This window comes from Pygocentrus nattereri, chromosome 28 (genome assembly GCF_015220715.1).
Source record: "Pygocentrus nattereri isolate fPygNat1 chromosome 28, fPygNat1.pri, whole genome shotgun sequence".
Classification (NCBI taxonomy): Eukaryota; Metazoa; Chordata; class Actinopteri; order Characiformes; family Serrasalmidae; genus Pygocentrus; species Pygocentrus nattereri.
The window spans coordinates 8,497,313-8,525,278 of record NC_051238.1 but is presented as its reverse complement, the minus strand read 5'-3'; the positions used below and the strand labels follow the sequence as shown (position 1 = coordinate 8,525,278).

At 41.5% G+C, this 27,966-nt stretch overlaps 1 protein-coding gene across 1 annotated transcript; it reads right to left on the bottom strand.

Moving 5' to 3' along the window:
- Nucleotides 1–1,582: 1,582 nt before the first annotated feature.
- On the bottom strand, nt 1,583–27,545 carry si:ch211-180f4.1 (uncharacterized protein LOC100144405 homolog). The gene is made up of 2 exons (XM_017720433.2): nt 27,313–27,545; nt 1,583–4,135 (listed from the first exon to the last, which is right to left on the bottom strand). The coding sequence occupies exon 2, from the start codon at nt 4,027–4,029 to the stop codon at nt 1,792–1,794; it is 2,238 nt and encodes a 745-aa protein (XP_017575922.1). The 5' UTR covers nt 4,030–4,135; nt 27,313–27,545; the 3' UTR covers nt 1,583–1,791.
- Nucleotides 27,546–27,966: the final 421 nt, after the last annotated feature.

Sequence of the window (27,966 nt, the reverse complement as noted above, 5' to 3'; positions counted from 1 at the left end):
TCGACATATTTCAGGTTATTCAATGGCCATCTGCAGCTGGAGAGGCTAATCGAATTATGCTATGTAATGGAAAATTAACTACTGGTTTCATTCTTCGTACATCCACATGTTACGAAACCCTGTTATCTAACCTAGCACACCTATCATGCTGTTTAAAAGAGAATGAATACTGAATGTGGCAAGAGAAAAATTCAACAGTCCTCAGTAATGAAAATGTCAACCACGTAACAAGGTGCTCAATATATGCCGCCATCACAATATACAGTGCCGTCCTCAAACACCTAGACAGCAAAAATGGAACACTGTCCAATTACTTGTGGAGTGCACTGTATAAAACAGGACTGTGGATACTTAAACACAGGCAATTTCAACAAGCCTGCATTACACCTATTATGCACTGCACTGTGCAAAAGTCAGAGACCACCCTTTCCATCAATTCCCAGTTTAAGCCATTAAGTCCATATTGTTTATTCGTTATTCAAAAAAGCTGAAAATAAACGTAAAAGAAAATGACACAGAAGCTTCACAACTAAATATAATATCAGATTTTTCAGTCTTTAGTGTGTTCACCCTTTGCCTTTATTACAGCGTTCAAATGTGCAGGATATTGCGTCCCACCTCCAAAGTTCAGTCTTAGAAGCTGGTTGCATTTTCTGCTTCTCATGATTCAAACAATCCCAAACACATCCAAACACTGATGTTGAGGTCTGGACACTAGGCCCGGTCAGTCCACTGTTCTGAGAACTGAGAATGTTTGGTGTGTCCTCCTTTTCTCAGTGAAGACAGCTACACCTCCTTTCAGACCCACAGCACTGAGTTGTCTTCTCACAGTGGAAGGATGGACAGAAACACCTGTGGATGTTTTCCGATCTGAAGCAGCTTGATTTTCTCCTCTCTCTCAGAGATGAAAGCTTTAAGTGCTGTTTATCTGATGGGGACAGTGTTGATGGTCTTACCAGCACCTATAGTCCATAAATGAAAGGTGGTCCCTTACTTTTGCACAGTACTATGTAGGCCTCTATATGATACCTCATCGAATTCATATAAGTGAAAAGTGTTATTGATCAATAGTGACATAAACGTCTACATTCAGAAATTTCTTCCAACAGATATTCAAAAGTGCAAGGCCAAATAAACACAGCTGCGTGGCTGCTGCAGCAAATATTAATTATGCTTGACAGCTAATTAGGTGCAGGTACCACTGATTTCGCAACAGCTGACAAGTGAGATTTATTGTTATTACAATACAGGAGATAATAAATTCAGTGTGTTAGGATACAGAGGGAGAATGGGTCTGTGAGAGTGAGCATATTTACGTGTATGTGTGCATGTGCTTCTCACATCTGTGTATTTTTAGAAGTGAAAGAAGGAAAAACAAAGGTACGAATTACCTTGTGAGCACCGAAACAGCATGCAAGAACTTCATGCAAGAAATGTGTGGAGATTTTGGTTCAGATCTATGATGGAGATTAATGCTCATATGACAAATAAATCATACAAATAATCAACATATTTGCATGCGTAATGTTAAACTGTTCTCAGAAAGGTTATTGCAGGGGTGTTTGGCTGGGCACTTGTAAAATCCATCTACTCTGTACAGGACCATTTCACAACTGCGGTCGAGTAGTGTTTTTTTTTTTTTTTTCCGGCCAGGGAAGGTAATACAATCTAAAAATACATCTTCCACAATGACATCTTAATAAGTAATTACATACTTATCTATGTACAGCACCATACATACTTTGAAGTGTCTTTTTCTCTATCTACTCGCTCCTTGTGAAACTTGTGAAACTACCACATGTACGTCTTTGAGGTGTCTATCTGTGAGTTCTGGGGGTCAACGGAGCCGTCCTTCTCTTTCTCCGTTTCATTCTCCCACAGATTGATGAGGGGAGGGTACAGCTCGTTGAGGGGAATAGAGGTGGCATGCTGCATGTACTTCTTCAGCGAGTGGTGACAGGACTTTTGTTTTATTCGCCGACCCATGTAAAACACCAGCAGGGCCATGATACAGATGGCGAACATGGACCCCATCACCGCTGCCAAGGCAACGTTGCTTGGTTGGGCAACCATCTCCACGGCAAAGCTGGCTTCTTTGGTGGTGACGTTGATGCAGGAATGCTGGGTTTGCTGCTCCGTGGACGACATGGTCAGGCAGACTCGGTACTCCGTGGAGGGCAGCAGGTGAGTGAGATTGTATTCTTGGACGTCTACAGGGACTTTCGCTGTGTAGCTGATCTGAGGGTTGTCGATTTTTATAGTGGCGCTGAGCCACTTGGGTTGTGGCAACTCATGGCCGGAGGCAGGGGCAGATGGGTACACTTTCCATTCCAGTACTACAGACTGCGCATGGATGATTTTTGCCAAGACAACCAGAGCTCCTGTGGTGTTCACCCCCCATTGCAGGCCTGCTCTCTGCCGATCATCTTGCCAGTTGCTTTTGTCCACATATACAGATACGCTCCGAGTATCTGCACCTTCTGCATTCCATGCCACACATGTATAGAGACCGGAATCCTCTGGTTCAACATGGAGTATCTCCAGAGCACCTTGATCTTGCATTCTGTGTTTTTTAGGGCCCACACCTCCTTCGTTCAGTGCTGTGGATACAGTCTCCGAAGTTACTTTGTCACCTGTAGGGGTCACCCAGTAGAACTGAGGGACAGGATCTGCCACAGCCCAGCAGTCCAATGTCAAGGGCTGCCCAGCTGTGACGTTAAGCTGAGGAGGGAATGCATGCAGGGATATGAGTGGCAGACAGGTGTTGCTGGCTATGTTCCAGTTGGTTGACACCACTTCCTGGAGCGAGTGTCCAATCAGGTGTGGAGGAGAGGCGCACAGAGTAAGCTGGGGTTCCAGAAGCTTGAGAGTCGACTGGTTACCGAAGACTGGCCCCCAGTTTGAGAGGCAGTCACACCTGAGCGGGTTGCTATGTAGGCTTATCTCGTCCAGGCTGGGGAAAGAGGCTAAAACCTCATGGGGAAGGAGGGTGATGTCGTTGTTGTGGGCCAGCAAAGTGCGCAAACCACCCATGTTGTGGAAGGCAGCGCGGTCAATGTAGGACAGATGAGGGTTGTTGTAAACCTCCAACTTGGCCATCTGTGGGAGATTGGAAAACGCACCTCTCTCCACAGCTACCAGCTCCTCCATGTTGTTCATGCTGAGCTCCTCCAAGTGGAGGAAGTCCTGAAAATCACCCTCCTGGATAGAGACAATAGGGTTCTTGTTAAGGTCAAGGAACTTCAGGTTTGGTAGAGAGCGGAGGGCATCTTTGGGCACGACTGTCAACTTATTGTCAAAAAACGAAAGACTCTCCAGATATTCCAGTCCTTGAAAAGCTCCAGCAGGTATTTCCCTGAGGCCCATGCCAGCCAGCACTAGACTGTGCAGTTTAGAAAGCGGGTGGAAGTTCATGTCCTGCAGTCCAAGTATAGGGTTCTCACCTATCATGAGGATCTCAAGGTTTGGCAGAGACTCAAACCACTGACTGTCAATAGCCACCAGTTTGTTGGAGTTCAGATGAAGCCTAAGCAGGCTGCCTAAGCCAGAGAAGGCATTTGGGCCAATTGAAGATATCTGGTTGTGGTTTATATAAAGTTCCTCCAAGCTGACTAAATCTTTCAGGCAGGAATCGGGCAGTTCTTTAATCTGATTCTCCTCTAGGTAAAGGGTGACAAGCTGGGTTAAGTTACCCAATCCGACATCTTGGATGTGCGTAAAGTGATTCTGAGAAAGGTCCAACTCCGTGAGGTTGATGAGACTCCGGAGCTCTGAGGTCACCATGGAGATGTTGTTGCTCTGGAGAAGCAGCACCTGAGTGTCAGCAGATATATTCCGTGGAATGGCGCTTAAGTGGAGCTCATTGCAGTCCACAGTCTTGGCTTGATGGTAGACCGACTGAGGGGTGTACCACGGCCGGGTTTCACAAACGCACTGTGCCGGGCAGAAGGAACCCGCCAGGGAACAGCGACACACAGCCAAAACGAGGCAGACGGAGAGCAGTGAAGCGGAAATGGCAGTTCTCTCCATGCTGGGAATCTGTGGGGAAATCTCAAGTACTGGTCACACTCACTGGCTGATGCTTTGGGAAGGTAGACTTCTACAAAATGGAGGAAAGTCCTTGGCTCACTCAGTCCTGTGAAACAGAAATGAAAGAAAGAAATGCAAGCTCTTATTTGGATTCTGTTTGTAAATTTGTTTTGTATCCTATCATATATATATATATATATATATATATATATATATATATATATATAAAAAACAGATTTTTAGGGTTTTCTGCAAATTATGGGTGCACCTATATGGTTCAGATATCCAGTATTATTCATGTATGTATTTGCTTAAGCTGATACCAGTACATACACTTTTCAAACATTTAAAATCAGGAAATATAGCTAGTTTAGCACCAGATTATAACACCAATTATAACACAACTATCAGGTTGCAAAAACAAAAAAATGAATCGGTCAAGTCTAAAAAAATATCGGTCAAGTCTAAACATCTACTGATACTGACAGGATTCCACCTTTTTTCTAATAGAAATGTATGAAGAATAGAAATTTACAATAGAAATGTATAAACAAACAAGCTTTCTCAAATTAAAAGGACTCAAGGACAGACAGGTCTCCTCTCTTTAAGGTTACAAACAAGAACAACTCATAAGATATATTTATTAAAAATGCGGTGACATATCTAGCTTTACACGGCTTTCTATCTACTTTCCAAATCTGGCAGAGGGCGGGAGGAGCTCTTAGATTGATAATTCATTATTCAGCTGTCTTTCATGTTGGTCAAAGCGAGTGCAATCGTTTGTGAGTGTGCCGCATTGTGGCCGCTCGCATGCAAAAATACACCTGCCAAGGCTCACGGAGAGGCAGATAAAAGGAACCACACATCAAAGCCTGAGCTCTCCGAGTCGTCTATCTCAATACTCTCGCAAAATATAAGCGAGCCTGCAAGAACCGCGTGATCTTGTAACCGCTGAGTCTAACGGCTCTCCCAGGGCCTATAACTATAAAGTGGTGGACGCAGAGTGAGCACGGATGCTGTAAAAATGATTCAAAGCACTTTATTTCACTCTAAATCTCCACAACACAAAATAACCCCAGGGAAGGGGCATCACAAAGCTCAAAAGTGTGTTTAAGTGTGTAACACACTTCTGTACAAATTTATCAAGCAGTGGATCTCAATGCTAACCAAGGATCAGCTCCCACCTGACAAAAGGCTGCTTTCATATGGATATGAGAGGCAACATAACATGTAACATATTGTGTTACATGTTACTCAGAAAGCACTGAATAACTGAATCCTCCATCGTAAGCTAAGCATAAGATAAGCTCTTACTGACAGGCAAAAAATAGAAAACGTACATTTTTGTATTGTGATGAACACATAGTTTAAGTTAAAGTGTCTTAAAGTTAAAATCTCTGGTGATGAACTTGATCTTCTGCAACAAAACACTGTGGCCCCATGCACACACACACATTAGCAACTCCCACTTTTTTGCTAATGAGTTAAACTGAACTGACAGAAAGTGAGCGGAGGGAAGCTGGAGGCTAGAGAATGCTAATAGACGCTGCTACAAAGCGAATCGTCAAACGTCTAAACCGGTGTTCTTCATGTTCAGCCCTAGAGGGCCGTAACGCTGCATGGTTTACTGTGTTCCCTGCACCAAAACACCTAATTTAACGCACGAAGGCCTCGATAATTAGCTGATGAGCTGAAGGTGTATTATCAGTGGCCGAACTGTAATTGACTTGGTGCGGTAGTGGTTCGGTGCACTTTATCTTTTTTAGCTTGGGGAAAAAAAACACCTTTCCAGCTTTCTTCTTATGGTGTGATTAGATTACCAAGACAATATGTTCTTAATAGCATAACAGAACCCTTCTGGGGGGTTTTGCTGCACCCGACTATTAATATAAACAGTTTGGGACAATCTCAAAGGCAATCATATTAATTCAAATGGGATGGAAAGAGGGATGGCAGTTTTAGGGGGTTGGGTGTTTTTTGTCTTTAATATTTTTGGTTGGGGGATAGCGTCCCCTTACACCCCCACCCCTCTCTTTTTAATAAAAATAAACACAGATGCAACGCACAATGATAAGGCATCGGAACGATAACATTATCGGCAGATATTTGAAAAACAATCTGACATTGGAAAGATGTTAGATTTGAATGATATTTCAAGCCAGTGTTTGATGATGTACTTACTGGCCTCCAGAACAGCAGAATGTATAGGTGACGCTGTGTTGATGCTCTAACATGTCTGCATTTTGTTCATTTCACTGCATTTGTGGCTTTACAGAAACACGTTATATTTTTCAGTGACGCTAAACAGGATAGACATGCTTATGTATCGGCAGTGGTATCAGCATCAGCAGATATGTGCATGAAAAATATCGGATCCGGGTGCATCCCTACCCAGACCCTCTGCTGCTGTGCTGTGGGAGTGAAAAACACTTGTCAAAATGATAACCACGGAGCTGAAGAGCTGCCTGTGCCTCTCCATCTTGGTACATTATGAAAGCGGGCTTCAACGTTTTAAACTGATTTAAATCTGGCTTAATTAACTGAAACAAAAACAGAACTTCCCACCAAAACAAACAATTTTCAGTGTTTAGTGATATCATCAGTACAATGTACAAATTATTTACCATACTGATAACATATAGTGAGTGTGGGCACATGCCATGCACTGCTCCATGATGGTGACTGATTTCCAGTAACATCAATGTCTAAAGCAGCTTTTGGTTCTGACCAACCAGAGGTCAAAAATCCCTCATTAAGCATATAGACATGAGTAGTGATGCATGTGAAAGCAACTGCCTCTTCAGTAGAACAGCACAGGACCGTACTCTTTAAAGTGAATGGAAACAATCAGATATCTTAAGCCACAGTCATGGTCAAAGTAGGGCTGAACAATTTGGGTAAAATATCTAATTGCAATTTTTCTGACTGATATTGCAACTGTGATTTAAATTGTAACTGAATTCTATAACTTAAGGCTCAAGGCTTTTTTTGCTGTGAAGACCAGATTATTGACCTTTTCTGGATTGAGGCTTCACCCCATGAATGCAGTGTGCCAGACTGCCAGTAAGTTATGGTTGTGATGTCACAACGCATGGAGGTTTGGTTGTCTCTGACTGTTTTAATTTATCTCCAGGCAGTTCAGAAGCTCTGTGTTATAACGTTTCCATTTTAAAACTTAAAATAGTGCTTTTGATAATGTAGGCAATGATTTTTAAAAGTTGCAGTTGTTGCGATTCGAAAATTGTGCTCTCTCAAATTGAGATTTCGACATAAAAACCATTAATCTTTCAGTCCTATTACAAAACTGTAATGCCTCAAATTATATAGGCTGGTATATCCCCACTGACTCTTTACACCTTTTTTGATGGGAAACACCTCTATAAGTCCCAAATATGAGTCGTGTTTACCAAAACAATATATAAACAAGCACTTTAATCATCAAACTTTACAGAAATAGTTTGGTCAAACATCAGTTTGGTTCACCAAGAGGCTCACAAACGCTAGCGGTCAATGGTCAACCAAATCTTTTGTCTAAATACATCGGCTGATCTACTACGTCTGGGGTGAATAGAAAACTGTAAATTTTATTTTTCAACAAAGCATTCTTTTAATCTGTTAACTGGCTTCTGTAAAGCCCTATTAATCATCACTGAGCTCAACAGCAGTTCTTAACTGTTTTATAAACTCAGTGCTGGTGTTACCACTGCTGTCCTATCCTGTTCATGGTTTTAATCAAATTTATGAGGTTTTTTAATCGCTGAATCGCTGTCATATTGCAAAGCGTATGTCTCCATAACTGGTCCAATAAACTACTCAGGCAGCTTATTAAAAAATCGTCAGTGACAGAAGGGTGACTACAACCTCCATGCAATCAATCATATTTCCCATCGGACGTCCCCTCAGAAGTCAGAGCTGTCGAGAGCCACACTGCAGCTGTGAGACACCAAACCCCGACTGTCTCCGTTTTAGTGACTCACATGTGAGGGCAACAGCTGACAAGCCGAGCCCGACATATTCCTCACAGACATGTAGAACAGACTGCCTGTTCTGCCTGCTTGGGTCTCCGGCTGCTTTAATGTGCCCACTCTGTGAACGTCTCTCTCTTCAGCAGCATCGCGCTCGTTTGGAATCCTCCAGACAAAAAGCGGGACACAGACAAGCCAGTGAAGCTCCAGAAGCAGCAGGCGATGAAAACGAAAACAAGACAGGAATAATCTCAACCCTTCTACAACCCACCTCCACCCCCCGCTCCCTAAACCCCACCCGCTCCATGCGCTGATCTCTTTCAAGCAGCGCACACAAATTGACTCCCCGGAGGGTTGCGTCAGGAGGGGGAGATGAACGGGCCCGGCCGGCCGGTCAGCGGGCAGAGTGCACAATGACGTGCGAGGGAGGGTATAAAAGGGGGTATAAGTTAAAGTGACCCAGAAATGTCTGCAGACAGGAGCTTTGAAAAGACAGTCTGATTCTGGGATTTCCCGTACTATGTTAGCACAGCACGCCTTTGATTTTTCCTGCTGCCCCTTGGGCGCAATGTTTAGTTTGGTTGCTTTGTGGAAGTTTGTGAGCAGCCTCAGCTTTTAAGGCAGGTCCATCATTCAGTGGGTTATATGTCTTAGCAAAGGGCCCTTATGGTGTTAAACCCCTTTTTCCTTGATTTTGGATAGATGGATGGATGGATGGATGGATGGATGGATGGATGGATGGATGGATAGATAGATCGACAGATAGATACTTTATTGATCCCGAAGGAAATTTTGCCGTAAAAGAGTTTAATGTAGTACACAAATATTGTTGATTTCTTTAGAACATACAGTCATATGCAAAGGTTTGAACATCCACTGTTAAAATACAGCTTTTGTTGATTTGCTAGGTGAAAATAGGTTTACATTCTCTACAGGGAATAAACTATTTTAGTGCCTTTTATAATTATTTGTTGATAACTGGGAAAAACAAAGCATAAAATATAAAGCTTTTGCACAGGCCAAATTTAATGTTTTATTTTTTCCCCCAATATTTTAAATTCGGCCAGCAGGTAAACAGAAATTGTGCATTAAAATGTACAGAAGTGTCTCTTTAGGCTGAACGAAAATAGGATACAAGAGCAGGAAATGACACGTTAGTTAACACCACAATAATGGAGTACGAGGCCAGTGGAGCTAACAAGCGATGGCCGTCAGATTTCAGCAGCTTTCAGCTCAGTTTAAAACACTGTTATCTCTCTTGCTCTTGCATCCTGCAAAGACACTTTATTATCCTAATTTTATATTTTTAGGTTTATTTTCTTCTTTCAAATCTCTCGTCTCGTGCTTATAATCATGTTTTTTATTTCTACTCTCCTTCATCGTTTAAAATTTTAATGTGAATTAACGTGGCATGTTCTCATTTGTAAGGCGCTTTGAATGACCGCAGTGTATGAAAGGTGCCCTATAAATAAACTTGCTGTGCCTAAATCTTCCCACACGAGTCTCATACTGTGTGAAGTTGTCTTGAATAGGCTTGCTTGTGTGGTTTCTGACACTGTATGACATAATGTAACTTGCTATTAGCTTTGTGCATCACACAGCCAAAAACAGTCGTAGAATTTTGTCTGTGTATTTTTACAGATGGTAGTATGTCCTACAGTATCTGACACCACATAAGCCTGTCTGTTTGAGATTATTTGACTACTTGGCATGGTTTGAGGCAAGTTAGTGAGATTTAGGCATAAAACAGGTTTTAAAAGGGACATTTTCAAAATTTCCACATAATTATATGCTTAAGATGTAAACAAAGAAACTTACAGTATCACTATTGTTCACAAAGGTGGTGACAGGAACCAGATGTCTACCTCTAAAAGATCCATTCCATAAAGTTATTACATGGAATGTTTATGAATACTCAGCCTGATGTCTAAGACATTATTTTACAGTAGTTTAGGAATTAAGTTATGGTTTAAAATGTATTTTAATCAATTATTTTTTTAATCTAAGCAAGTCAGTGGGTGGTCTTAGGCAAAATAGTCCGCAAAGGAAAGTTTTTTTTTTTTTGGCAAATTTCCCACTATTTTACCATCAGGTTGACACATAAAAACTCAGAAGACACGTGTTGGTTCACTGGTGGTTTTGGATAGTTAACAGAATGGCTATACTCGTTTATCTCAACATTTCACATCAAACCTCACTGAATGTTTATATGTCAACCAATGAATCCTGCAGACATTTAAAAAATTGGCAGAATTACACAGGCGGATTTTTCAAAAACATTGAACATGATTCAAACGTTAAGATGTAAACAAAGTCTTTTAGAGTGGTTTGATGGGAAATGTTGAGAAAAATGATCCAAGTCAGAATTTTTCACCACAGTCCATAACATAACAAAGACTGTATCACTTTGCTAAAACGGTGTTGCTATGCAACGACTCTGACAGCTGTAGGAGGCGCTCAAACCATTTGAAAGTTTTTACTCTTACTTTGTGCACAAACAGAAAACGGACACTTTTAAGATCACATTTGACCCGACAGTCAATTTGGTCCGACACTGAAGACGAGACGACACTAAATTCCCAAACTGTCATCACCACTGAGCAGCTTTTCAGTCGGCAGCTGTGACAGAAACATGTAGTCAAACATGTAGTCTGATCTTCAGAGTCTGACTAAATCGGACTGAGCCATAAAACTGCTGCTGCTGCAAAAACAAACAAACAAAAAAAACCAAAAAACTGCTCAGTGGTGATGACAGTTTGGGAATTTAGTGTAAGGAGCTGGAGAACGAACTGCCAGCTGTGCAAAGAGTGGGCGGAGCTCGTTATGGAGCTATAATTTGACGGAAGGAACTGAACATTAAAACATATTAAACGCCGCGTTCACAGCCAGTTTATTCATTTCTTACTTTATTTAACTGTTGTATAAAAGCAATGGAGACACTCGAGATTGTATGTCATCGCTATAACATCACGGCTGTGATGATCTATGGCACACGCCTGTGACTAAATCAGGGCCGTGATGTTATTTTGCAATAACACACTCCCTTTCGATTTCTATTGCTTAATCAAAACAGTGTGACTGAATCTGTTTACATTCCAATGGGTTAAAAATTTTAGAAATTTTGAAGAGTCATTGGAATTCCCCTTTAATCAGTTTCCATTGTGTGTTAGCTACATTAACGCTAAAGCTCCAGTGCAAAACTGGAGCATGCTTTGAGCTGATTTAAGTGGAAAATTGTGTATATTTTTAATCAGACTATCGCTTTAAGCTGTGCATTTGTTGACTGAGTTGAGGGAGGCCACTGAGTTTCAGTGACCGCTGCCTTTCCTTTTCTCTGATGGAGAGAATCTCTGTGTCCATGACACACCTAACTGCCGCCGTATGTCTTTGAGCACTACTCTTGACAAGGGCACACTCTGGTATCTATTTTGGCTACTCCCCATGAGGTGCCTGCCTGCGCTGGTTGACCGGGCGGGAGAGTGAGTTCTGGTGTCCGTGTCAGCTCTGGAGTCTCGTCCTGAGCGCTCTGAGCTGCGTTGAGAGTGGATCAGCTGTGGCCCATTCTGCCTTGGATGTGTGATGGTCTCTAGCACGCCTGTCTGATCGCATTAGCGTGCGGCACGCTCTCTCAGGACGTTCCCCTCTCGGCCCCTCCGCACAGCAGGAAATGGGGCCACCTTGCCTGATGCCATGGCAACCTGACAGGAAGTAGCAAAAGGGACCAACCCTTAGGGCTGCTGTTGGTGATGCGCGCTGTGGGACTATTCACAGCGTTCAGTGAAATGTGGAGAGACGGAGAGAGGTAGAGAGTGAAAAAAGGGGGGGAAAGGGAGGGGAAAGAGAATGAGAAAGTGAAAGAGTGAGACAGAGAAAAAGAGAGGAAAGGGAGAAGGAGAATGACAGTGAGAGAAAGAGAGAGAGAGAGCGATGAAGTGGGGAGGGACAGCAGAAGAGCATCTGGAACACAGATGCACATCGGAGGGAATAATTTAAAACGGTCTCGAAAAACATTAAAGCCAAAGACTTACAACGCAGACAAAAAGACACCAGAGGAATTCAGCTAGAACAAAGTTTCCCCATCCTTGTCCTGGAGTGAGTCTCCCTGCACTGAAACTTTTATTATTTTCCCTGCACTAACACCTATTTTAAATTCATAAGAGCGAAGGCTGGGCCAAAATTCACATTTACACTCATTTACCTCACATAGGCCTGCCACCACCATGAAATTTTAGCTTATGATTAATTGCTACATAAATAATTCCGAGCAGCAAACCAATTGAAAGTTGCTTTTCTGTTGGTGTTCATTGTATGCAACTATAAGCACAAGCCTTAAGTGGTAAAATTGGCTCATTAGCTATTTTGCCTCTTAGCTATCCATACATAGCACCTCCTAACTGATGTCAGCTCAAATAAACAAACATCTAAAGATGATATGAACAACCATGAAATAAACAAACACTACTCACTACTGTCTGCTAAAGGTGATGTTAACAAACATCAAATAAACAAACACTACTTTCTAATGGTGCTATAGCACCTTGTGGTCAGAAGATAGAACTTTTCTCGTTTTTATAAGACTCACGTGTCTTAATAAAAGCATTTTCCTTTTTTCCTCTTTTTTTATTTATATACACATGTCCAGGGTGTTTCCTGCCCAATAAGCACTCAAGATAGGCTCAGATAATGTGTGTGTGTGTTCACATATAGGTCACGATTGGCCCCTCCCAGTCCTGTCCATGTGTTTGTGTTGCTTTGCTTTTGTTTTGATCCAGCCCCCTTGTTTCATGACTCCACCCCTGATTGTATCCACCTGTTTCCCACCTGTCCCTCGTTTACCCTGTGTATTTAAGCCCTGTGTTTGCCCCTTGTGTTTGCTGGTCTTTGTTGTTTGTTGGATGTATTGGTCTTTGTTCTGTTCTGCTTGTTTGATTCTGGTTTGTCATGTCTGTCCCCCGATCAATCCGTGTTGGACCTATGACCCTGGACCGTTTAAACGATGACCCGCTCATCTCCGCATATGCGTCCGCCTCCTCACTTCCAACCGTTGCGATATACTTGTCTCTACCCGAGCGATGAAAATACAGCCAGTTCACATGTTGAGATGTAAACCTACAATCGTTAAAGCAACAACAGTGGAAACTAATTGCAAAAAACTGCAGTGACTTCACATACACTTCATCAGCCAAGGCATGCTTGTTGTCTGAAGTTTGCTTCTTTAGTTTTGCACAGTAGCAATGAGGCTAATGTAGCTAACAGACATAACCCACTAATTAACATCACACACTTGCCTCAAACTGTGTCAGTTTATTAAGCAATCTCAAACAGACTCACCTATATGGTTTATAACCTTGCCCGACATGCTGTTATATAACCATGGACAAAAGTATGGAGCTGTGTAATATAGTGCCAGAAACCTCAGCTATTTTTAGGCCAAAGAAGAAATGGTCTTAATTCAATTTCTGATCAATTCATCATTTTAAACTTCTTTCCTCAGGCCCCACATTGGCCATTTCTAATTAAATTTTTTTTCTCTCCAGTAACTCTGTTATCAGATTATCTAGGACATTGTTGTCTCTCTGTGTGTAAAATGACATGGCTCTAAGTTGAGCTGCTAGTGATCAATGAGGAGTTAAAGTAAGTTAAAGTTAAAGGAGTGAGAACTTGCTGCTATTGCTACAATTCACACCTATTCACAAAGATGGCCGAGCCAAGACAAAACAGACCACACGACTGGAACGTTTGTCATCTCAAAAAATTGTGTAGGACTGCCTCAACAAAAACAGCATTTAAAAACAGTGCTGATTTGCTCTCTCACCTACGAAGAGTAAACTGCAATTTGAGTAAATCATACACATTCCCATCTAAATATCGCTGTTGTTGGAAATAAAACCTTGTATCTCCATTTTTCAGTTTTTGATATAATTTGTTTTTTCACATTGTGTGTAAATTTCTGTCTGGTTCCATTGACTTACATCAAGGTAAAGTAGGTTTTTTTCCTTCTCCTGTAAAGTTTTATCCAACTCAATTCACAATGGCAAGGGATGCAATATATCTGTGATTCATGATACCACTGTCAATTGGCTCAAACCTCGCACAACGCCACTACAGAACCAAAATCTCGGAAACACTAATCTAGGACAGCGCAGTAGTGATGAGAAAGAACGACTCTAGTAACAAACTAACGCCAAATCCTAAAAGCTTGTCTGAAATCTAATTGTCTTCTTGACATTGTGTTCAGATTTCACTGCATATATTTACAAACAAACAACTTTCCCGAGATTCGCTTCAATTACTTGCCAGATAAAAGGAACGTAAATCAACTCCTCGACAGAAGAGGCACCCTCACGAAATGGTGTCAGCCCAAATAACCAAGGCCTCCTTTAACAAGTTAATGCTGCTGAATCCAAACTTTCTGAAGTTATCCTTGGATGCTGTGTTCCACTGTCTGCTAGGGTAACTGTGAGTGACAGATTTATCCTAATCCCCGTGACCTAGTCCCACACTAACGAGAGCGTGCCACGCTCTTCGCCAGCAGGCCTATGAAATGCCTCCATATCCTCTTCCCCTTGAAGCAGCGGTCTGTGATGTTTCAGCCGAACTCTCCGTCAATACAAGGCTGGTTCTCACACTGCTTTTTTGATCCCTCTAACTAAAGCCCTTTAGGTTCTGAACTGCCAACACTGTCTAACAGCTAAAATCGCGAAATTCTCTTCTGCCTTCATACCGAACGTTCATCGCGCAGCCCTAAACGAGAATCCACGTAATGATAGTTTGTCAATAAATCATTATCACAGAGACACAAATAATATCTAATATTCTAGCAGAGCAAAACGTTTTCATTTAAAATATGTTATTCAGTAACTGCTACAAATTATTTGGGAACTACTATGAAACTAATATGCAGGTTAAACTACTGTGAACGGGAAGCTGTAAACATTATGTTTGTTTGATACACAGTGATGATTATTCCATAATTACTGATAAAGCTGATAAATCCTTTAATGAAATGAACACCCAGGATGCCTCATATTCGAATCTCGCTGATCAAATAGCTATTCACAGTCATTTATATGTCAGAAAATACTACAAAAAAAGGTTGAAGATTATCATTTAATAATATGAACCATTCCATGTCATAACTTCCTGTCGTTTAAAATACTATACTTAAAACGTTACACTGATGTCAAGATTTTATATACTTGTTAATAACTGTTATAACCTTCGTATAATCTAACGTAATTAATCAATCAAAACCTCATATCCGCAAATAGGCAACTTTACAGGACAAGGAACCTTCTCAAATTTTAATGACAGTAAATGGAGAAATAATTTTCGTAATTTAAGTAATTTTAGACCATTTCTGTTTTTCCGTTCATCATAAAATTTTGACACAACATAAAGGACGACTCACTGCCGCAAGTTATGCAGAAAAATGAAAAACAACAATAATGGAGATTTTGTTCTGACAGCAATTTTATATATATATATATATATATATATATATATATATATATATATATAAACACAAGAAAAAAGTGACAGTCTATGTAGTTTTGGTCTTTATGGTACTCATTTGAATATCTAATGTCCATAAAACAACATATCTTCTTCATGTAAATCTCTTCACAGAGGCTCTTGGAATTCACATCAGGTTCATTGCGTTCACTTTATATGGCATATGGAGAGACCTGAATCAGAAAACCCATCATATCATACGGCACCAGTATGTAAGGCATGACAAAGTCCATACAGCCCATCATGCTGTGCTTGTATCTTTTAAACAGCAAAAGCCATAAGCAACAACAGATCAAAGATTCCGTGTGAGCATGATTTAATGCGCTGCCACGTGTCAAAGCCCGCTGTGCTAAATAAGAAAGTCATTGAATACAATCCAGGGAGAAAAGCTCTTGCTGAACTCTGGGACAGATGTCAGTCTGTTCACTTCTTAATAAAAAGTTAGGTTACTCAGTATAGTGACCAGGCAAAGCACTTTGCCTGGCTCACAGTTTAATTTAAGAGAGATTATCAAGCCAGCTGTTCACGAGACCAGTGCAAAGTTACCGGCGATAGGGCTCTACCTTCGAGTTGTTTTTGTGGAGGTTAATTTTTTTGTCTTTGAGCTGAAATTTTGTTCGTCAGAAATAAACATCCTGAACAGCTTCATCTGTGCAATACTAATGACCCCCTTCATCCTGGCCTGGAGCACTGTGAAAAGCAATCAGCATTAAAGGAAAATCAATGTCTCGCTGCTAGAGCAAATTATTCGACAGTAATAACGTGAAAATTTCTATTCACAACCTTATAAATTGAAGTGAAATGCAACAGCGGAGACTGAGAGAATATACTGCTATTTTCGTAAGCCTGGTCTAAAACCAGTGGCATTATCGAGCCGTGCTGGTGTATCGTGGTGGGGCGTCTGTGTAGGCATCACAGCACTGGGGTTGATCTCTGCTTCGGCACACGTTCTTTCCTTCTTATCTGCCATGCTTCGACACAGCCTCTCACATTTGCAAACGTATTGGAGGCGATAAAAAATTCATGGATGACTTATTAATAATTGAGGGAGCTGCAGGCAGGTCTTTAATTTTCATCTCTGCCTTTTTGGTAGAAGGCGCGGTGGGGTGGGGTGGGAAAGCAGCTGTTAATTGGCATGGAGAGCTATATCTGGAGCGTCACACTCTGTCAACACCCCTCGACCACCCTCCACACCTTTGACCCACCCTCTTTCACGCTCCATCTTTCTCACACGTACACAAACACTCCTCCCGTCCCAGATTCCTGACGCTAACCTGACGCCTGACAGGTGTTCTCTTTACCCCTCTCTCTTGTGAAGAATATAAATAATCTCCTTAATGAATGGCACAAGCCAGGACTAATGTGGCTCTCCCGTGTGCTTTTAACTGGGTCTGGCTCAGCCATTACTCAAGACTTCCGTACAGAGGCTGCCATGCTTGTAACCGAGTCATGCTTTCGCTTGCTGATTTGAAGTGAACTGGAACTGCAGGCGGTACGATATTAAAAATGAAGTCTCATGCTTGGTATGTAAATATTGATAGGAAATGAAACTGCATGGTCTAAATATAACATTCATTGTCAGTTTTGAGAGCTGTATTTGCTGGGATTTCACTTTGAGTCACAAGCATCTGTACAAACCCAACAACTAGCATCAGTCTCTCAATTTGTGGAAGGCCCAAAGAGATGCCTCGTAATGTACTGAGGTTACCCAGGAGGTGTATATTTGGTATGGTCCTCCACGCCCCAACTCTTTCTGCTCAAGTCTTATGCTTGGCATGTAAATATTGATATGAAATCAAACTGCGTGGTCTAAAAATAAAATTCAGTGTCAGTTTTGAGAGCTGCCTTTGCCAAGACTTCTCAGCAGGTATCTGTTCCAACACATCAACCTTGCATCAGTCTTTGCATTTAAGGAAGTGCCTTGTAATGTATTCGCAATGTATTGAGGTTACCCCCCCCCCCCTCTTTTTGCTTTAGTTCTATGCTTGGCTTGTAAATATTAATATGAAATGAACCTGCATGAACTTAAAAAAATTATGTTTCTTTTCAGTTTGGAGAGCTGTACTAGCCAAGGCCTCACTCTGAGTTGCAGATATCTGTACTAAACCAGCATCTTATTCTTTCCATCTGGGGAACACCCAACAAAGGAGCCTGTAATGCACTGAGGTTACTCGGCAGGCCTTGATTTAGCCAGAACCTAACAATACAGTTTGCTGCCCGGGTGTTCCAGAAGCTCTACATGTGTTGTTTATTCGTTGTCATTTCCTTCTACTAAGTTATATACACTACCATTCAAAAGTTTGGAATTCTACGACTCTAAAGTTGATGAGAATTAAGCTAATGATCGTATTTCAAAAGCAGAGATTCAATTTTAAGGCAGATGACTTAATGAAACAAGGACAGTATCTCTGGAAGCAGTACTCGTACAAAGCACTTGAATCTTTTTGCATGCTAATAGCACCCTCTTATGGAGAATCTTCAGCCTGTCAAACATGCACGAGTGAGTTCATATGGTAGGCACCTTCATACAATACTTTGTTTCTAAAAACTTAAGTAAGAACATAATTAAAGTGTATCATTTTTTCGTGTAATAATTTATTCTTTACAAATTTCTTAAAATATTGAATAAACATCTAAGAATACCTGTTGATGAATAGCATTCATATTATGGGCCATATGGAAAAACACATTTCTCAAGAAATTTTACGATACTTCAAGAAATTTTACATTATGTACGATACCTCAAAAACCTGTCACAACGATTATTAAGAGCCAGTAGTGCCACATTTAAAATCAATCAGTATCATCAATAACTTTGCACATTATTTTTACATATTTCACATATTGCAGTGCATTAAATCCAAACATTAGTCTTTGCAATGACACATGCAGTTGGTCAATTTTGTAAAAGTACTAAATGATAACAACAATATGCTATTGTGACACATTGTGGCATAATTTATCATGATAACGATAAATATTTATTGCCATATTGCCCAGCTCTATTTCATATCCACATCATATACATTATTGTATATAAAATGACAAAAAAGATTAAAATAGTAAGTGATTCTAAATCTTTAAATGATGCTGAATGTGCTACTGAATCCAGAGCCGACTGTGTGTGCACTAGACTTGAACACACATTCAAACCTATGGGAAACGGCAACACCAAGGACCCTCTACAGCTGTATTTTGTAGGGAGGGCAGGTCTGAATCGCTGAAAATAAAAACAGCATAAGGATTTTTGCAAGAAAAAAAAATTAATTCAGGAGCCTTTTAGTCTCTTTTGCTGTTGCCTACAAAGGCAATTTCAGGTCTCTCTGCTGTCATCAGTGAGCAGATCAGAGAGCCTGGCCGTGGGCGGGGGATTATTACTTACACTTTAAAATGACTTTTAAGAGAAATCCTGTAACATTTCAGTTCCATTACTATGTCATTTGAGATACATCTTCTTTTATCTTAAAACACCTGCTCAGCTGCTCTCCATAAATAGAACGTCTATATGTGCTGTGCAGTAAACATTTAACAGCCAGCACTTTCTGAAGCTTCTTACTGGTTGTTCGTGAAGACATCAGCACTACTAGTACACTACATAATAGTCTGTGCTGATAAAATGATAAAAATATAATGGAAGGAAACTTTTCTTCAATTCTTTATCTCTGATTCTCATTCTCTTTTCCCTCTATTGCACTTTTGCACCCTTTTTTCCTACCTTCTCTCTCTCTGCTGCAGTGTTCGTGCCCCTGTGCAAAAAAGAAAATCATTTATGATTGAGCTGATAGAGAAGCTGTGATAACGTAGGGAGGGTAAAAAGGCAGGGAGGGAGAAGGAGAAACAGAGAGAGAGATGTAGAGGAGGAGAGATAAGCCAACACATTGTCAGAGAGGAGAGATGCAGTAGATGGAAGTGAAGAAGCTGGTCTCGGGGGGAGTAAAGCCTTGCTCAAGGACGTGCCCAGGAGCTCTTTCATGATCGTTTGCTCTGGGATATAAAAGCCCTGACGCTCTCTCTTCCTTTTTTTCTCTCTCTCTCACTCTCTCCACCCACAGCATAGCTCCGTTTGAACGCTGGACGCTCTGTGAAGTTCATTTAGCGCGGCCTCTCCAAACGAACTGCTCCGTAACCAGCCTGTTCAGGGTATTAGCTAGAGTACTGACAACAACCTCCACACCACTCAAGCCAGCCGTGAAGCATCTGTATGTCCAGCAAGCGCACGAGAGGCAGGTCATTTCACACTGAATCATCACGCACGTTACACAAGGCTCTCTGCAGCAGAGTGGCATTAGCAATTCAATAGTGCCCCTGTGTCCTTCACAAACACTTCCACTGGAGGATTAACGCAGTTTGGGAACGAATTTAGTGAGCTACTTCCACCACTGTATGGGATTGCTGGTGATGTAAAAGGTGGAAAAGGGAAGACTGCACCTGCATTTTTTCTTCTTTATAAAGACACAAAGTGGTGCAGCTCTGAGGGACTTTGCACTATAGTGGACTCTGTTTGAAGCTACATGTGTGCCCCTAAGCCCGAGGCATATTATTCAGGCATTAATCTTCAAAATTCATGAGCAGTATAAAAGGTGACAAGTTCAGAAACACATCCCCTGTAGCGGGATCCAGCGACGCTGTTCCTGGGAGAATATTTTGGTGATGTTAACATGGAAATTCTGGAGCACTCTGAGACCGAAATCAACCATTTCACTACTCAGTTCAACAACTACACAAATACAAGTCATGTCCATGCATTGTTTCCGAGGTATTGTGACTTATTTGCTTAAAATCTTTTCCACACCAAGGTTAAAAGTTTAATGTGACCGAAATTTGGCAGACATCTTCTTTTGAGACTCCACGTCTATTATGGCCACTTTGCCAATCATTTGTGTCCTACCGTGTTCAAAAAGGCACGCTGTGCTTGGACCCTGATGATCGCTAATTGTGATGAAGTTGTATATGGTCTATATACGGCTATGAGAGTCAACAGAAATCCAAGAAATCCATTTCAAACAAAAACGAAGTGGTAGCTGATTTTCTTGGTCGCAAACCATGTTAACGTATGCGTATTAACCTTTTTTGCCAACTCTTATTACATAAAAAATTTCGAACATGCAAAACATCACAAAACGTGCCTCTTTTGACTTTTCGGCAATGTTATTTTAGTTCTGATTGGTCCACAAAAATAAGCACTAGTTTGATCACCTGAGCCAACAATATGTGACTGAAGTACCCTTAAGCAAGGCACCTAACCCCCAACTGCTGTGGATAGGGTTGCCCACCGCTCCAGGCAAGTGTGCTCACTGCCCCCTAGTGTGTGTCTGCCAATGCCAATAAAATACATGCACATCTCTAAAATGCAGAGCTTGGGACTAGATCCACCTGGACCAGCATTACAGAGAAATGTAATATTTATTACAGATGTTACACATGCAGTAAAATGAATAAAATATTCCTTCTGCTCTTCTGGAGTACAATAAACACATCAGAAAACACTGGTTTGAAATATCAGTCAAATGCAAGCAACAAATATCTGTTGATACCACATGATTCTGATATGATTATGCATCCCTACTAAATAGCGGAGGCCTACTCTTGCTGGCCGGTTGTCATAATCTGGATGATAGAAACAGAACTGTAACATGGGCTGATTAATAAATATCTAGACTCATGATAAATGCCTCAGTGGGCTACACATATTTCTATAGTTATACTGGGAGCAATGATTTCAGAGAAGACCTGCATGTTACTTGCTGAATGCTATTACAAGTGAGGAGGCAAAGACATTTGAGTGAAATACTCAAAACTACTGAGCAGTAAAAGAAGAGGAGAGGTGAAAATGTGATGGGGGCAGTTCACTGTAGCAACTAACTTCAATAACATTAGAGGTTTCTAGCTATTATCATTATAGCCAGACATATAGTGAAACATGGTGAATTAGCTAGCACTAGCTGGTGTTAACAGTGGCATTAGACCAGCTGTTGCAGAAGCTGAATTTGATACAGAATGTGATTCTTTTACTTGCAAAATGGTCAACTATCTCCTGTGACTAAAGCCAGCTGTCATGATTGGCTCCTCCCACTCCATGTGCTTTTTGTTTTGATCTTCCATGTGCATTTGTTTTGGTCCAGCCCCCTTGTTTAGTGACTCCACCCCTGATTGTCATCACCTGTTTTCCGCCTGTCCCTCATTATCCCTGTGTTTTATAAGCCCTGTGTTTGCCCTTTGTTTTCGTTGGTCTTTGTGTTGGATGTTCTGTACCGTTTGGACTATGACCCTGGATTTGCCCCTAATAAATCTCGCTTATCTCTGCATATGCGTCCGCGTCCTCGCTCCCCGTTACACCAGCTGCCAAACATCCAGAGTTATTGCTGTACTATGTGTATAAAGTTGTGTCAACAAAAACATGAGACTAAAACGCTTCCTAACTCAAAGATCCTGTTTCCTACATTTCTGTTATGCTTTTTCCCCCCTGAGCTCTCCTTACAACATTTTTTAACCTCTTTCTAACCTTCAGATTTACACAGGCTCTTTTCACAATCGTTCGACTCCAAATTCATTGTGCTACTACTCCACGCCTTCTTAAACCAAAATTACACCCTTGGTTACAAATTCATTTGTAACTACTTTGAAAGTAATAGGTAAGTTAAATGGGTAACATAGATATGAGATTCGGCAGCATGCTGGCGTGGTGGGTAGCGCTGTTGTCTTACAGCAAGGAGGGCCTGGATTCGAGTCCCCAGCCGGGTGACCAGGGTCTTTTCTGTGTGCGTGTTCTCCCCATGTCTCCGTGGGTTTCTTCCGGGTTCTCCGGTTTCTTCCCACAGTCCAAAGACATGCAGTCAGGCCGTTTGGACATGCTACATTGCCGCGTGGTGTGAGTGGATGTGTATGTCTGTCTGTCTGCCCTGTGATGGACTGGCCACCTGTTCAGGGTGTATCCTGCCTTTCGCCCAATGGCAGCTGGGATAGGCTCCAGCGACCCAGAAGGAGAAGCGGCTTAGAAGATGTGTGTGTGTGACATGAGATTCAAGTGGTAAAAAAGAGGATGAGGATGTTTCGGTTGTAGGTGAAAGGGCACAAACCTGATTATTACAAACTGATCTGAATATTTATTACGTATATTATATCAGTTATTCGCGATAACACTGACCTCGAGTGCTCTGCTTTTATACAGCAGTTAAATAAAGTAAGAAAGTAATAAACTGGGCCATGAACCGCCAAATGATACGTCCTTAACAAGCAGCTTGATGCTACATCAGAGTAACGAACTCCGCTCACTCGCTGCACAGCTGGCAGTTCGTTCTCCAGCTCCACACAGACCAACACATTAAACTCGTTTCACATTCAGTTCTTTCCTTGTCCGCTTGTTTGCTTCTATTTCTATTCTTACTCAGGGCAATGAGTTTATTTCTTGGTTCATTATATGATTTATACTTTCGATGCACTAATTCTTGTGCTTGAGCGTCTCCTACAGCTGTTAAAGGCGTTGCTTAGCATTGGCGTCTCAACGTAGTGATACACAGTTTGTGAAAAAAAACATAACGGCACGGTTAGAACGCTTCTCGACCAATCAGCTTGCGTGACTGGAACTAACTGTTGTATAATAAGTAATAAACGTCCCACATCCTTCATTTTTCTTGCAGCATATAAGGTCCACTTATTACATTTGTGTGGTCTCATGTACTGAAAACAGTCATAATTCATTAATACATGACCATAATCCAACCTCTCTTTATCCCTTACAATTTGGTTCCTGTGCCTTTAAGACTAAAATATGTAAATGAGTTCTGTTCTGACCGGCTGTCCTGAATTGTGCTTGATTCGAAAAACAGTCCAGGCTGAAACGACCCTTATAAATTCACTGTATATGGGCGGGGCTAAACTGCTGTAGACTGAATATGTAGATGTGTATAGAAATAGACGTGGGCAATATAACAATATTTTATCATTATCCTTAGAAATTTTGTTATTGTGATGCATGATATGCTTTTCTGAGCATCTCGTGGCTTTGGTCCATATATGAAGAACACCGACTGAGGGCATTAATTGGTCTGTTTAATTGGATTTGGTGCAGTGTAGTATGTAAACGTTGGGTAAATACAACTGTGCCCGCAGTTTTTGATAGCTACTTTTAAACGTGGCACTACTAGCACTGCGTCTATCAAAGTATTGTGGTATCGTGTATAAAAAGTCATGAAGTATTAGGACATGATCTTTCTGATACATTTCCAATGCACTGGATTTAATGACATCATGTAAACAGAAAAATCTAAACAGGTTGTTTTGGCAGCTTTGTGTGGATTATGTGGACTGAGGAGTCAATGGTACGTTTCAAAACATCGGAAAAAAGTTCAGTTTTTACAGGACACAGCAAATAAGACAGCTAATCGGGCAACTTGGACAGTTTAGACTTGTGCTTCAATAGCTGTATACATTGGAGAAAAAAAGACAAACTGTTAATTGCAATTATTTACATGACAGTTCAGCTAAAATGTCACGTGACAGGCCGAGCTGTATATCGTTTCATGCTCAGTCAAACTACAACCACATTACGCTGCACTACAGTGTGCGTTCCCTGTCTGGAGTCTTGAGGTGTGATTTTTTGTGTCAGTAACACAGATCACTGTGCACAGACATCAGCAACAAGCACTCCATCTTTACCATGACATGACAGGAGGAGGAGACACAACACCCTGAAGAAGCCTAATGCTCTACACACACTGTGCATTTGTGATGTGTGGCTTTGTGACGAGGACCGATAATTATTACCACTCTTCAGTGTCTCTGGTTCTCTTACCATCTGTTTTCTTGTTCTTTGTTTTTTTTCAGAGCTACACGCCATTTTCTTTCTGCTCTCACAGTTTGGGCTTTATGAGCTGCATTCCTATTTAAAACTCTGAAAGCACATTTCATGCAAAGCTGGAAATTTTAAGCACTTTTGGAGTCAAACAGCTAAATCTCATTAATGGTAAATTGTGTAAATGAGGCATATAATGATTAAAAAAAGAAACACCGTTAATGACCCGTCATTCCTGGGACGAATATCCTAATGTTTAAGCCTACAGGGTGACTGATGGACTAAAAAAAAAGAAAACCACAGATGACAAATAACTGCATTGTAATTAATTTTAAGGAATTGCAAATATGATAGCCTGCTGTTAAAGATATTCAGTTCCGCTACACAGTCAGTCTGTCTTGAGGCAACACATCCCTGCAAGAGGGTCAGTAAGATGCTACAAATGTACTCCAGCTATAAATAGCCCATTCTACACCGTCCCTTTAAATCACATCAGTTTGCGTTAATTGACAGTAACTGATTGCTCAGAAGCTCCTGATACAGCGAATAGATTTTACACCCTCCATGTCCACTTTAAAACATAATATAGCATGACTTTATTATAGGCCTGGGTCGCTTCAACATATGTTAAGTATAACATGTCTATCCTAAACAAACCAACTGGCTTGGGAATCCAGTTGTGGTTTGGGTTCCTAAACAAGCCATTATATGGTCTAATTGCAAACCCATTAAAAAGTAGTCAGGATCAGCTGGACTCATAATACATGGTACACACTGTAAATAAAGCATAAATAGATATTTGAGGTTTGAACTGATGTATTATATTGCATTTGTTTAACAAACCTTACATTCTGCTTTGTGCTGTTGAATAAAAACAGTTGAACTGCTTATTGCAATTATTTTGGGTTGAACTCAGAAACTGACTTTGCATGTTTTATATATATATATATATATATATATATATATATATACACACACACACACACACACACACACACACACACTAACTGGCCCCTTTATTAGGTACGAATTATGTTCAATTGCTTGTTAACGCAAATAACTAATCAGCCAATCACACGGCCGCAACTCAATGCATTTAGTCATGTAGAGGTGGTCAAGACAACTGGCTGAAGTGCAGACCGGGCATCAGAATGGGGGAAGATAGGGGATTTAAGTGACTTTGAACGTGGCGTGGTTGTTGGTGCCAGACGGGCTGGTCTGAGTATTTCAGAAACTGCTGATCTGCTGGGATTTTCACGCATAACCATCTCTAGGGTTTACAGAGAACGGTCCGAAAAAGAGGAAATATCCAGTGAGCAGTCAGTTGTGTGGACGAAAATGCCTTGTTGATTTGAGAGGTCAGAGGAGAATGGGCAGCAGTAACTCAACCACTTCTTACAACCAAGGAATGCAGAACACCATCTCTGAACGGCAGCAGAAGACCACACCCGGTGCCACTCCTGTCAGCTAAGATGAGGAAACTGAGACTACAATTCACACAGGCTCACTGAAATTGGACAAGAGAAGACTGGAAAAATGTTGCCTGGTCTGACGAGTCTCGATTTCAGCTGCGACATTCAGATGGTGGAGTCAGAATTTGGCATAAACAGCATGAAAGCATGGATCCATCCTGCGTTGTATCACCGGTTCAGGCTGGTGGTGGTGGTGTAATGGTGTGGGGGGTATTTTCTTGGCACACTTTGGGCCCCTTAGTACCAGTTAAGCATCATTTAAATGCCCTAACCCTACCTCCGTATTGTTGCTGACCATGTCCATCCCTTTATGACCACAGTGTACCCATCTTCTGATGGCCACTTCCAGCAGGATAATGCACCATGTCACAAAGCTCATATCATCTCAAACTGGTTTCTTGAACATGACAATGAGTTCACTGTACTCCAGTGGCCTCCACATTCACCAGATCTCAATCCAATAGAGCATCTTTGGGATGTGGTGGAACGGGAGATTCACATCATAGATGTGCAGCTGATAAATCTGCACCAACTGTGTGATGCTATCATGTCAATCTGGACCAAAAATATCTGAGGAATGTTTCCAAAACCTTGTTGAAAGTATATCATGAAGAAGTAAGGCTGTTCCGAAGGCAAAAGGGGGTCCAAGCTTTTATTAGCAAGGTGTACCTAATAAAGTGGTTGGTGAGTGAGTGTGTGTGTATATATATATATATATATATATATATATGATATTAGATATGCATATAGATGGTTCTTCCATGGTTTTTTAGCAAAGAGAATGGATCACTTCAAGCATAAAAGATGGTTCTTTGCATGGTGAAAAGGTTCTTCAGATTGACAGAGAATGTACTGTATATGGTTCTACGTAGAACCATTTTCAAAAATGTACAACACGTTCTCTGTCAGTCTGAAGAACCACTTCACCACACAACGAACCATTTAAGCAGGTTATATAGAACCATCGCTTTTACAAAAGAACCCTAGAAGAACCACTGTTTAATAGTGTGGCTTCATTTTAAAGAATCTAATTGGTTTGAAACCTCAAAAGTGGCCTGGGACACTTTCACCCACGTTGTAACACATTATGGACTAGTTTGGTTGAGAGCCACAAAGGTAGCTTGAGTCACTCATACTAATGTAATAACAAGCAAACCAATAAGCTAAACAGAGATGCAGCGAGTGACTGCTCCCATTATTAAGATGAATTGCAGCCTTGTGTCACCAGGTTATTCTAAGCACACAGATTAACCAGAACCGCGGAGGCTGAGCAGATCTGGATAAATGTGATCTCGCTGATCCAGTGGAGATCGCCAGTTAAGAAACCGGGGGCTCCAACAACGGAAAGGTCCGGTTGCTTTACTTCTAACTTGAGAATGAACCTCGTGTCTCGACTCAAACTGAGCGTGATATGAGCGCATCGCCGGTTATCTACCCCTACTGCTTTATTTAGCACACAAAACTGAGCATGAATCGATATTTTCCAACTTGTTTGACTAGGTCATGAGAAAAGGTGCTGAAAGTAAGTTAACGCCCTTACCTTCAGCTAACGGCTCCAACGGTCACCCTCGCGCCTCTGACAGTTTCCACAGAGCGTTTCGGGTAAACAGTATCAAGCCAATTTTCATCTCTACTTTTTCAGTTTTTGGTTTTCTAGATCTTTTAACGCGACATCCACAGCCATGACCTCGGTTCCGAGGCGTCCAAACCTGCTGCGAGTGAGCGGAAACCCCGGCAGAGACGATTCAACCTGCTCTCTCCCGCGTTGTGATCTTTTTTTATCCCCCTCTCCATCCACCCGTATTCCGACAAGCCCCGCCTCCTGCGCTCGGATTGGCTCGTAGTATCGCTCCTCATGTGCTGAAACGCGTTCTGATTGGCTAGTGGCATCCCGCCACCCGCGCTGAAACTGGTTTGTAGTTCATATTCACGAGTCCTCCACCGCAGACCGCTGATTGGAGGCACTGCCCGTGAGTATGAAATAATAGCCAATCCTAGCACTGGAGGGGCGTGGCCTTTCTGGCTAAATTTTCTGAAAATTAACGGTTCTCCTATCGTCTTTTGTGCCATCGCGGTTGAAGCGGCCTCGACAGCCAATAGGAACGCAAGGACGGCTTGTTTTCACCAATGAAATGGAAAGAGGGGGGCAGCGTTCTATTGCCATAGCAATGATGTAATGGTCCACTTTTCTCAC